A 14,217-nucleotide genomic window follows, 5' to 3' on the forward strand; every position below is an offset into this window, starting at 1 on the left:
TTTAGGTTTTAATATATTTTGTCCATGGATTCTCAAGCCATCAGAGGCCTTCCCTGAAGACGAGCACTTCGATTCGATCGGTTTTTACCCAATTTGTTTGTTTGTACACTTAACAATTACATTTCCTGCGTGATTGTATGAAGCCATTAAAGCTCTCGGATTTAATTACCCACTTTACCTGGCGGTTCCAATCTATTATTCAAACCGGTAAGAGTACCGACATTTCAGAGCAGGTCTATTCCCCAATAAACAGCGATTAGGGGTCAGGTCATGGCCGCATAGGTTGAAAACCCAGTTTACTATTATAACCTGAATTTTGCAGATAATCAAACAAAGGCTGCTATTGAGTGCAAGTGTTGTTGAATAGCTATTTAGTCAGCCAGGTCTAGCAATGTCATCCCTTCGCACTGGAATGGGAAATCGCATGTGTGAAGAGTAAGCATTTACACTTATTACATTATCTTTAGCATTATCAGAAATATTCCAAATGCATTGTATTGATGTCTAGTAAGCAGAGACGTCGGCACCGGACCTGTCTTGCCTATTAGCCAATTGACAACTTCTCTTGTCGGATGGCTCAAGCAATTTTTAATAAATAATATTTTTGCAAATTTCAGGTGAAACCAGTAGACTAGAGAGCCAACAAATTTGATTAATTGACAGTGAAATGTCCCCTACTAGCTATTTAATATATACCATTGAGTTTTTCTACTCATATCAGCTTTTTTGGTTCCTTCTTTGGCATCGACAAATATTATCGCCTTACCATTACCCAGATGAGTTAAAAAAAAGTACGAGGTTATCAATAAATTTGTTATTTTCATATACCTGTATTTCCGATTATTGGCACAACGGTAGTATTTAGGAGCATAACTAGGATGCAATAGGTTGGATGGAGAATTAAGCGTGACGAGTAAAAGTACGAGAGATAAAATAATACTTTTGAAAATGCTGTAAGTAGACATAAGTCAGTAATGAACCACTATTTTAAGCATGAGATTACCCTCTGTTTCATTAGAATTTGAGATGGCTGAATGTAACTACAAATCGTACACTAAATTTTCGTTTGCGCAGAAGAAAGAAATTATAGCATCATGAAATGAATGAGCGAACTTACTATATTTCTTAGACACCAACGAGTTAAATATATCAGCGGAATTTCCTCGAGATTATCGTCTAAGCTCAGCTGATTAACTGAGTGAGAATGAAAAGTCCTTTCACTTGGCGATGCCAGGAAATCGGAAAGAAACAAAGTCCATATTTAATTCCTGATTTTGAGCTCAAAGCAATCAACATTTTTTTGGAAATTTGCCCTTATAGTTGTGGAATTGGTGATTGCTTCCAGGTGTATCTTCACACGATCCATTCTCTAATTTATGATTTAATATCTGGAAGCATTTTTATGAAACACAAACATGAACTGAATGATATCCGGGTATCCTTTCGAGCTGATTCCTTCAGTACGGGTTATCAACACGAGGATTGTTTTGTAAGAGCTACGTAAATTATCCTGTTATCTGTCATTGTCTGCAAACCCACATATATCCCCGCACCGACATTTCTCATTACCTGCTTCTCTTAAATAATCTTTCTCCTTTCTGTTTCCCTTATTCATAGTCGTCAATAAGCTACGCTCCCCCAAGGCATATCACATTAGTTCCCATATTCTTCCTGTAAGTGTTCTGAATTGGCTTTTATCGCTCAAGCCAGTCTTTGAAGCACGTCTTCATTTGTTACTCTATCAATTTTGTTTTCATCCTTTCCGGCTGTTCTTATCAAGAGCTATCTCCGATCCAATCCAGTGGCTATATGGCATCGGGCAAGAATTCGCCAGATTGCCAACACTCGCGGGAAGAGTTGGGAGAGAGAACGAGACGGGAGTAAAGGGAGTGGAGGGTAAACTGGGTGGGGGGGGGAAGAGGAGAGCAAGCAGGGTCGATGGATGATGCCAACCCGATGGCGTTGAAGCTGTTGGGAGCCGTTCCGGACGCCTTTCGCTTCGCTTTTCTCACTCCCGGTTCGGTTCCTAAGGATCCGCCGTCCCCTCCCTGGGCCCAATCCGAAAGCATCGCGATCCCTTCCCGATAACTTGATTTATTAACCCGTCCCGGGTGGCCTGTTGGCGACCCGACGACTCATCGCCTCCCGGGCCAGAGGTTGCGCGCCTTCCCGTCCTGCTCTCCCCATCCTGTAGGGACCGGTGGCACGAGAGGCCGGGTGGCAGTGAGGGGGTTGGGGGGACGACGAAAGGAAAGCGCGATTGATTGCACCTCCCTCGAAGTCGGAAAAAATAAAACAAATTAAAACAAAAAAAAACCGAACGATTTCCCGACGGTGGGGAAATTTGCATTTCCCCCCGTTGAGTAGGCGGCTCTCGCAGAAAATTCTCCCGACCCGCGCTCTCCTTTCGTTGCCCGCGGGAGCGAGGCAAGGAAGAAAAAAAAGAACCATCGCGAATAAGAGTACGATAATTCGAGTTCTCGCGAAATACTACGCACGCAAAGGGACGAAGACCGCCATGAGCTAGCGTTGCCGCATCTGGAATTATTCTTATTTCCCTCCCGCGTAAACGCGTAATAGACTGTGGGGATCAAAATCTGCGATTCAAATACCACCACTCTTTGTCTTCATCGATAAAGATTTATTCCGCGAGGTGAACGTCGGTGGCTGGGATTTAACAAAATAAACGATCGCTCGGTAAACGATAAAAAAAATACTTTGATTTGGCTCAGTTTATAAATAATAATTACTTAATTCAGGTTGCTGTTGCGATGGACGATGGCTGCCACCGACGAGAGGGAAATGCGAACGAAATCGGTTGCATCATTAAGTCCGATGTCCGCGTAACGACGACGCTTTATCGGGCGCGATCCGGTAGGAGCAAGGTACGTACGAGAAAGACATGCGTTTGAAAAAGGAAACAAATGTTGCGCGAGAGGAAATAGGCTTTATTGCCCTAACTATTATGAAATTGGGCGACGGACTAATTACAAATTTTAAATTTATTTGAATTATCTAACTAATTCTGCTCCACAATACCCTACGAAAGATTTGGCTTTGATCTCAATATGAGGGGTATCAAAAAGCAACAGGAATTTTGTGATTTCGCATAGTGCACCATGAGTTCTTGCCACAAGGTCAAACGATCAATAAAGAGAACTGCTTACAAGTTCAACGTCATTTGCGTGGAGCTATACGAAAAAACGCCCATATTTGCGATGTAACAATTCATGGCCTTTGCACCATGATAATGCACCTGCTCACTGCTTGTTCGTGAATTTTTGGCCAAAAACAGCACTGTAATGGTATACCAGCCTCCACATTCGTTAGATATGGCCCCGTATGACTTTTTGCTGTTCCCATAAATAAGTAAAACCCTAAATGGCCCTCGAGTTCCAAGCATAGACGAGATTAAAAACACAACGCTGAGAGATCTAAAGGCATACCAAAGATCGAATTCCACAAGTGTTTTGAGGATTGTAAAAAGCACTGGTATCAGCGTATAATTTCTACTTGGGACAACTTCGAGGGGGATACCATTGATAGATACATACAGGTATAAATAGTTTTTTTCAAAAAATTCAAATTCATTGAACACACCTAGTGGACTTGATGAACGCATTTAGACCTTTATACACCCTGACGAAAGTTCATAGATACATTTTAAGGGCGTGCGAATATGCCTTAATCAAAAAGGGGCCGTGTGTTACGCGAATGCAAAAGGATGCAAGAGGAAATGGAGGGAATATACTTGCACTGTAGGTAGAGGCATTCAACTTGTATCATAACTTGGAAAAGCTAACCTTGAAGTTCTTGACACGAGATAAAATAATTTTGTTTACGGTAACGAAAACCAGCCTTCAGCCAGAAAACATTCTCAGTAGTCTTATTGAGGGGAACTGGCTGATAATGCTACCTTGAAGATTAGGTGTGTTCCACTTGAGGACATAAAAATGTGTCACTGTGCAATATGACGTACGCAGGCTCAGAGAATGACCCCAATGCTGGAATAATATGAAATTTTGGGCAATGAGTAACCTCCGAACAATATTGATAAGAAGACAATCTCTCATAAGTACGTACCTAGATGAAGGGCAAATCAATTTGATGCATATAATTCCCATGCGCCAGAGGTAACATTCTTTGGGATAATATCAAATGCAGTTTTTCGCTTCATGTTGGAGAGCAATAAAAGAAGATAAAGCATTTGAATTTGCTCTAATAGCTCGTAAGTTTTTGATTTATTTTTTAGAGAATAAAATGGCTAAAAAAAGTTGAAGTTAACGAAAATACTCCTGCTATTCGATTTAAATGTTGCCAATCATGTAGTGCTCTCAATGCCACAATCAATAGACTGCGTACTTGATTAGGAGGAAGTCATATTACACACATAAGTATACTAACCTCTTTAAGTAAGATAAACAAAGCACGTAGACGCAAAATAAATACAACTCAATAAAATCGAGTGACCTATGAAAATAGAACATGTAAGAAAAATGGGCCACGGATGGAAGACAACAATCTCGTAGTAATTGAAATAACTGAAAAATTTAATTAAAAGTAGGAACTTTAACTATATTCATCAGGCACTTTACAGTTGCTTGGATTATAATTTCTCTTTTTCTTTGTGAAATAAGAGAATAGTCAAAATGTTAACCGTGCACGATATAGGATGAATAACTGTGACGTTAGGCCGTCGAAAACCTAAGAAGTAAGCTCGTAGTGTCTATCTGAAAATTAATATATAATAGGATTTGAAATTATTATTTTCAAATATTCATTTTCACAGCTAATACTATAAGTTTACTGTACAAAACTACAGAGAACTATGTGAATTATCCATTTCCTGAAATGATACCAACACATTTCCTTCTTGGAACTCCACAATGAGGAATCATCGATTTCATATTTATTAAAAAAAACGCTTAGTTTACCAAGAACGGCTTTCGCTCAAATGACAGGAGAAATTATTTTCATGAGAAATAAATGTGTGTTAACACTTCCTGAAAATGCACAAATAATACGAGAAAGTGGTCGATTCTGGGCGGAACCACAGACGCCATTCTTTGCTTCGCCGCGACGAGGCTCCTCTCTTCGGACGCTTCGCCGTTTTTCACCCCGCCTCCGCCGTCCGATAATCACCAGCTTCGTATTCACGCCGCGAGGAGAAAGGATGGGAGGTGATAAAAGAAATCACCGAGTCTTTGAATGAATGTGCTATACAAAAAAACCGCATGCTCATTCCTTCAGCAGAAAGCGACTAAATATAATCGACGCATTTTCCCCTCGAATATACCAAAACATAACACATTTTGTCTAAGTATTATTTTGCCAAAACTCAAGAATTATTTAATATTGACAAGGTTAAGGAATGATGATGCTGGCTAATGATTTCCACTACTGCAGTTATTTATTCTCCCGTTTATTGTCCTGATATTGCATCTTGCATGCGTGGTCCTATGTGATCCCTGCGTTGAATCCTTTTCTTTATCTTGACCATAAGTACGACTGGTCAAAATCCCATCAAAATTAAGGTGTCAGATAAATGATTAATTAAGACTGGATTTCACATGCAAGAAACTTTTCTAATGGCAAATTAAAAAAATAAAATAAAATTTAACCCACCGAGATTACCAACATGCAGGTGGCTACTAGCGATTAATATCCTACAGAATATGATAGCAGTCACAAATTTGTTCAGTGCTTAAAATGATTTCACGAAGTGAAAGTGAACTATGATTTAATTTCGGGTTATATATCTCTTGTATTCAACACTAATGCGTTTTCTCAGTCGCAGAATAAGTTTCCTTGTCGACCGCTAAAACCTCGTCGCTCCAATAACCTACTTCGTCTCCTCAAGAAACACGTAGGTATATACAAGTTATTCCAGGTTGCTACAGGCCCACTGCCATGTTTGGAATGCCCTCATATTTTGATTACCAACAACCTTGTTGATTTTACCGAAATACAGTGATAAATCTGCCCAGCACGTTAGTATCTTTTGAGAATTTCAATAAATTAATCGAGGCAAATTTCGAAATTGGTCGCCGGCATCAAAAAGTAAATTAACGTTCGATAAGAATCAATTGCTTTGACTCGGCCGAGTTATTTATAGCGAAATGGAATCAGTCTCGATTTCCTATAAGGAAATATAAGGCGAACTGAGCATTGCAAATGCAGATCCCTTTCAAACCATTAAACTGAGGGAAAGGAATGATTCATCGAAATTTCCTCAAGAACGACAGGAATTTGCTGTGGACAAAGAGTCATCCACGACGAGGCTGATAAATTCAACGGGCAATTGTTAACGACGAAGAGCGATAAGCGAAAAGAAAACCATGGTTGGAGGAGGGAGGGGGAAAGAGGGAGAGAGAGACAAAGTGAGTATGTACTTACCCGAAGCGAGCTTGGCGGTGTATTCTGGGTTCTCGACGATGTAGTCGAGTCCGATTCTCGAGTCCATGGCTGGACCTGGTGACGCTTCGGGGGCCACGGTTGGGAGAAGGGGTGGTCGCGCAGCCGAGGAGGAGGCGGGGGGCGGCAGGAGGGCGGCCGGGAGGCCGGGAATAGGGCCTGCGGCGGATGGCAGGGGGGGGGCGCCGTAGGCGGTGTCATGGAAATGACGGGGTGAGGGCGGGTGGCCGGGTTCAGGGCTGCTGGTTCCCCTGTAACTTGCTGCAAAGAGAGAGAAAGATAAAGATACAATAAGAATCAAACTTTGATCGGTTGAAATCCATCTGCTCCCACATAAAAAAATATTGTTTCATGTAATAAAGAAGAAATATTTCCACGCACGAAACTCCGAAGGCGCGCGAGACCAGTTCGACGTATGAATTTATAATTATAAGTTGCGTATGCTAAACATTAAGTTCAACGTGGGACTAAAGAAAGACACTAGAATATAAATACCTATGCATGACTGAATATACGGGCGCCATGGGGTGTTAAGGGGGTGAGACGAATCGGGAAAAAATTGAGCCTCGTTCATGAGCGAATATGGACATCCATCATCAGAGGCGAGATGCCGAAGATGCCTTTGAAAGAAAATTTTCGGCTACAAGGTTTCAAATCCGAGTGATTCCTTTGAGCGTCTCCAGTTCCACTCAACCTGTGAGAATTTCTGACCATCAATTCGTAATTTGCAACCACAGGCGCTACTGTGAAAGGAATTGGCTTTCCTACCCCTAAGTGCGTTCTATGATAACTTCAATTTCGATTCGGGTCGTAAGACAATGAAACCGAATAAAGTTTTCCTAGGATTTTTCCAAACTCCTTCATCCATTATTCCTTCTCCCTTTGAACGCACGAGGTGCTACTAGGATCAGAGCGAGTGGGAGCCCGCATGCCGATCCCCGGACGTGCAATTGGGAATGGCGGTGTCGTGACAATGGGCGTCGGTGGCATTTAAGCGGCACTCCATTGCATTCAGCACCATCAACTTCCACGCCAAGGACGACTCCAGTCGAATACCAAAGAGACGCAACAGTTGCTTTGTCGCAGGAAATCCGTGAGAGCGTGCGGTCGCCTTAAACTCTTTCCAGTTAATAGCTTTGCTTACCATCTACAACGCACGGGTCATGAATCCTCACATGTCCCAAAAACCTTTCTTCACCAAAATAATTACCTCATTACCATAATAGTCTTCCAAATTGTTATTCAAAGGCAGGAAGGACAACCTTGATATCAATATCTCATCCATAATGATAAATTTATTAAAGACAGTCGTGAAAATTGCTAATAAATTAAACTTGAATTATCGAGACATACATACTTTATTTAAATGAATAACCACATTCAAAGCAGCTGAGTAAATGTCTATTAAACGAAAAACAACCCGAAAAGGGAAATTTGCATGAATGTTATTTCTCTACGTCGTCGCAATCAATAATTGCAAGTGAATACGACATCCAGACGGGTTTATGACTTAATCAATTTGGTGACGCAACACATCGTTCCACGGTGGCTTGCGGAAAGGGCGCGGTCGAGTTTAATTGTTTAATTATGATGAAGCTAATATTATCACTCATCAATACCCATGAATTGATTTACACTCTCTTTTCAATTATAATCCGATAGGTAGTAATGAATTGCCAAAACGAAAAAATAGATCAGGAAATTCTAACAACCATTAGCTCGCATTGTGGCATGCAATACAATGACATCCGCATTCGATTACTATCAGAAGCAATAATGTAATTTAATAAAGAATTGATCAGTATTAATTAAACATGGAGGTTCCCACATCCGCAAATGTTTCAACACTTTAAAGAGTACTATGAAAGAAAACGTTATCTAATCCTCTCTCAAGGTGCTCCTTATGATTAAGATTACTGGAGATACGGTTTCGTAGATTCTAGTATCGTGGATCTTTGTTTTGATGTTTACCCAAATGTGAGCCTGATTGATCTAATCGTATTAGCGTAATAGGATTCGTTTACATCGATACTACTTTCATACATTTCACTTCATTTTTTAACTCTGAATTTTTTCTTCAAATGTTTTTTTCATATACACGAGTCGTATTTTAAATCATTAATTTGTAATGAGTTAAAAATCATCGGATGAAACGAGCGGATAACTTTTAACGCTGAGACTGGAACTAGACTTCAAAACTTCTCTCATGCATTATATATTTGAGGTAAAATTGTTCTGTGCGTTTAAGTCATTCTTCAAAACGTATCCAACAAAAATTACAAAAAATGAAATCCAAAATGAACGTGCCCTGCGCTTCATAAGAGAGAAAATCTCCTTACTCAATGCAAAAAGCACGAAAAGCTGGATATTTAATGTGAACACAATGTTCATTTTGCTCTTTAACATCTCCGAATTAAGGTACAGAGCAATGACGAGGCTCGAATAACAAATACAAGATTAATATATGCCATTCTAATTTTAATAGCTACCTATTCATTTGTAAGGTTTGTTTTCTCGGGGCACAATTCTGGTGATGTGTTCGCGTATTTTCCAATCGGATTGGATTTTCAGCTGCTCTACATTTCATCGTTAGAGTTACCATTACTAACTTTTGAAACTATCTCTACACGTTCGTTCATATGATTTTTTTAATGTGCCATCATGAATATAAGGAAGCCAAAGGATTGCATATTGATCCTACATACGTAATTATAGTTGCGAACCATTGTAAAAACATGCTACACTTTCCGATTGTCTAATTTATTACGAGAGGCATGGTTGTGTCAGTTTCAGTTATAAATATTCACTAACCATGAATCAATGTAAAAATACATACTGAGAGTAATTTTTACAATAAATATATGCATAGAGGGACTCAAAAATATGAAAAATATGTTAGAAAGGCATTTATCCTTCTTATATTAATATTGACAATTAAAAAGTTCAAAATCCTCGATAAGCAGTCCAAATGATAATTTAATTATATACTGAAAATGTAAGATGACCTAAATGCACACATTATAATCTATAGCACATTTTTGGGATGTAAGATCTCTTTTACGTCCATGCTGTGAAAATCACTCGAATACAAATGTTTTAATTAATACATTGCTGAATTGCATACAGTTAATTATACATTCATACCCTATCGGTTTAGGTGATGAAAGATATGGCTATTATTAAAAACCTAATGAACTTACTTCAATGAGCATCTTTATTCACTTTCATTCAAATAGAAAACAATGACAGAATCCGTTTCCAACAGCATTTCAATTACCTCCTGAATTATACGATGGTTAATTGTCAGGTTTTTACATTGATGTAAGCATGCATGGGTACAAAATTATACTATTCAACCTGCACTTAAAAATTGAAAAGTAAATAATTAATTCTAGAATTAATGGAAAGGTTTACACTTAGATGGAAGCAAGTGCATGACTTATATCCACTAATGTTGACTTTTACGAAAAAGAGATTTTTTTAAAGTGAAAGTATTTCCCAAGGCAAACATTTCCAGCATCGAAGAGTATCAATGATTGTAAATCGTCCAAAACAGCTGTATGAAGTAAAAATAAACTGTCAGAACAGTCACATTCTGATAGATAGATAGATAGAGGTCTTTATTTGGGCGAAATTGAGACCAAATGGTCCCTTCTTCCATTTAACCCATGATACACTGGAAGCGAAACCCATACAAATAATAACAAACTCCTAAAGGTTGAACATAAGTGGAAAAAAGCTACACACGTACTCATTAAGGGCAGAAAAGCCTTGACGTCATATGGTTTTGAAATGAAAATTTCAAAAAGTCAACTGTTAAGTGAACCGATTATTCAGCACACCTTTATAAACTGTGCCGAGGTCAAACAATATTACATAACATTTAAGAAATTAGTTTAAGCACAAAGGAATTTCTTTCAAAACTGCTAAAATATTCCTTCAATGAACTAAGCTCTTACAGAATAAGTTATCATATGGAAAACTAAATAAACCAACCAGTTCGACATTTAGCCCGGCATCATTGACCCAAACAAGAAAATAAACAGTTTTCCCACTGCAAGACAAGCTTCATTCAATCAACATGCCAGTCCTATTGTCGCTATGAGATATTTATATTTAAACATGCATGACGACAATTCCTTTTACCATCAGATCTCACTTATTGAACAGAATCGGCGACAGAAACATTTTTCTGAACAGGATCATGAAATTTCTGTTTTTATAAGTTAATTATATGACTACTAATTAGATTCGCTGAAACTTTGCAGACAAGCAAACCTATCTCATGATTATTCATGACTAGCATCACATACTTGAAACTATAAATACCTAGAATACTGAACTATTACAAACTTCGAATGTCTTGGGTACCCACAGAAGCGTTAGTGTTAAAATAGGTAACAGTGTCGATGAGAGGTAATAATGGTGTGATAAGAAAATATATTTTTCGGCACCTCAAAAATCATACGACTAATGTTGAACGATGTATAAGCATAACCCCAAAACACCGCTAGTCTAGTGAGCGCCCGAAGAGACCTGAAATTAAAAGTCCCTAAAAAAAATATTGGATCCCATTCACTGACATCCTCTACTGTTGAATGACGTAGAGAGAGAGAATAATAATTAACTTCTCATAAGATACAGTTAAAAAACTTAATTTCTCATTTTTTCAGTATTCTAACAGTTAAGGTATGTTTTAGATGAGCACATACTAGACATAGGCACAATGATACAGCCCTTGCCTCTCCAAACAAAGTACAACCTGACAACCAACACTACAATAGGACCCTCTCCAATTCCTTCCTCTCTTCATTCCGTCCAATAGGCTTACTCTATTCCTACCCCTTCCCCGATTGCCTTACATCCTCCCCTTTACCACAGATCTCAACATCCCATTGCCAATCAAAATGCTCTGCATCCAACTTTCCGGGCTCCTTTGGATTTCTCCCAACAATCCGCTAGCGATCCATAATACCTAGCACGTCTTCATTTGCTTTCCTTTCTTTCCATTTCACCTTTTCAACCTTTCTCCACACCCACATTTCAAAAGCTTCCAATCTGTGCCTTATCACATTGCTTCAATGACCATGTTTCAGCTTGAATATCTAATGATACATTGTAGGAAGTTTTCATTAGATATTGAAATAATGTAGGAGAAATTATGCTAGGTACGTAGATTCAAGATACGTATTTTATTCTTCAAGCGTTTTATTTCCGAGAGTCAGGTATTTAATGCTTCGGTCATAAAATTTGAACCACTTCCATTTTCACAAAAATCTTGTTTTGGTAAAAGAAATTTAAGTTCAGCGGCTACTTTAACCCGAGAGTAAAAGAAGATTCCCTTATTTAGCATTAGGAATGATAAGCAGTTTATTAGATAGCAATGCGCACGTTTGTTCAGCACTTTTCAGCCAATGCCTTATAAAGTAAGTCTGAATGCATACATACTACGTTTGCTTGAAATAAATTCCTATTACGCATTCTACCCTATATTCTATTGTGCATTATTATCAAATTATTCACGTAGGCCAGTGTGCACTAAAATGAAAGGCCAATTTGATTCAAGCTTGAAAATATTATATTATCACTACATGAAGAAATGCTCGTTCGCCCCGTTCCATATATTCTTTCCATTTTGACTGAATCTCTTCTGTTGTGACATTAATCAATATACCTGTCTCATCTGCTATGGTGTGGACGCTTTGTCCTTTCTTAGCTCCGTGCACTTCTTTCATTTTACAGTGCAGCGCACCAGTGTCAACTTGTCTACGAAAACTCTTCATATCCTCGCACCGCTCTTCGTGCCATGGTACTTATCGAGTATACTATACATTTAATAATAGAATTATATTACTTGGACCGAAAATCAGGAAAGTCAAACCGCTCAATAGTTTTAGTTTTTTAGTTACACAAACACCGACTGTAAGACAAGAATTTTTTTACTTCTTCCGTACGTTATAAAGACGTGGTGTGTCCAGGTCATCCTCGAAAAAAACAAAAAGTAAGTCCCAAGCAAGAAATACCCATATAAAGGAGCCCGGGTTTCATATAAAATGACGGAAAATTCAGTTCTGTTAACACGACGCTCGTTTTCCAATTCAAATGCAAATTAGACACAGACCTACACCACAGTTTTAAAGTACAACTTAAAGATTTTATTGTTAATATCTATAAATTCCTCGTCAGAACTGACTTATTGAATTATTAATATTTTTTCAAAAATGTACTACTGATATATTGGTAATTTAATTCATGCTTAGCGGCTAATTTTATTCAAGAGCCAAATAATTAATTAACAAACAACAAAAGAAGTCTAATGCAATAAGCATAAATGCATACATCATCAATTTGGTTGAACATAGTCCGAATAGGCATTCTACGTATTAATCCACACACTGAGATAGAAGTTCTATAAATATACCAAGGAATATATAAAGTAATATTTTTCAGCGGGTACGTGTTTTGCTCGAATAAAAAAGAAGAAGAATGAAGAAATAAAAGCACCAAGAAAGAAGACCAAAATCCATAAAAGAGGCAATTTCCTCATTCCACCAAAAATTGCGAAAAAATATTAAAAATTCTGTGAATAGCACATTCACATTGCACTTGAAACCAATTGAGGCACAGCCGCGGTCTAAAACACAACCTAAAATTTAAATTGAGTTAATTTTATTTTAATGGCAATACATATCTATATTCCCATGAATATATCGTCGATATAAGTAAAAGGGGTACAAATGTATAAAGGGTAAGAAAAAGGGTGTAGAAACACACATAAAAGGACAAACTCGGGGTTGGTGGGTAAGATGGAAGGATTCGGATCACAAGCGGAAAAATGTTTCCTAGACCGAGACTTGAACCATGGACCTTCATTCTCCCGCACCGATGATCTTCCAATTAAGCGATCGAGAAAACGTATTTAACACCAATTCTTTCACATAAAACAAAAGCCACTTCATCAAATCAAAGGTTGTGCCATGGGAAGTACGCAGGTTCAGTCCTCCTTATACCAATCTCTACCTCGGCCTCCTCGAACAAAATTTTCTCTCCCATCACACTCATACTTTGGCTAATATATATTATGATATTTTTTATCGCTGGGAAACATGGTATGGACGCCTTTGAATCTTTAATCTATTACCTTGATACAACATACTTCCCAGTATTTTAAATATTTCTGTCACACCCTCCGTCTTCTTACGCTTCCCCAATTATTTCACCAATACTTGTACATATCTGGCGGCCTTCCTTTTGAACCTTCTCGAGTTTTGCCATATGCCCTTCTTCACGCGAGTCCCGCGTGAAGAAGGGCAAACTCTAAAATCGTTCTTACCAGGGTCTTATTTGCCTTTTCATTTATTGCTCTATTTCTCACTTTGCTGTTTCTCATCACCGAAAGTAACATTTTAAAAGCTTTCTTAGAAATAAATTCCACACTCGACCTCCACCCTAAATCCTTGGTTAATTAACACCTAAGTCTTGTATTTACAGCTATGCCATTTAGGGATAACATTTTCAAAGGATTTGTTGTCCCTATTAGTTACATGCGTAACCTAATTTTAGCAACAAGGTTTACTTAAAAACCTTGTAGCTAAAAGTTTTGGATTAACATTTACTAGCATTAATATCAATTCCATTATTTATTATCCAATTAACCACTTTATTTGCGTGATTTTTAGGACTTCACGATCGCTGTCATCCTCAATTTTCTTGCAGACAATGCGGTCATCCGCATCAAGTTTAATTTGAGAATTAATTTTAGCCAGGAGATTATTTATTTGGAGTAAAAATAAAAACGGTCCG

At 38.2% G+C, this 14,217-nt stretch overlaps 1 protein-coding gene across 1 annotated transcript in view; it reads right to left on the reverse strand.

The window, feature by feature from the left end:
• Positions 1 to 14,217, reverse strand: part of form3 (formin 3) — a 183,317-nt gene that overhangs the window by 56,229 nt on the left and 112,871 nt on the right. Inside the window, exon 2 of the mRNA XM_071587447.1 lies at positions 6,397 to 6,675. Within this exon, the coding sequence (XP_071443548.1) occupies positions 6,397 to 6,463 (67 nt within the window). The 5' untranslated portion in view covers positions 6,464 to 6,675. The remainder of the gene's footprint in view (positions 1 to 6,396; positions 6,676 to 14,217) is intronic.

Source organism: Hetaerina americana, unplaced genomic scaffold, assembly GCF_022747635.1.
Source record: "Hetaerina americana unplaced genomic scaffold, ioHetAmer1.1.p SCAF_3, whole genome shotgun sequence".
NCBI lineage: Eukaryota > Metazoa > Arthropoda > Insecta > Odonata > Calopterygidae > Hetaerina > Hetaerina americana.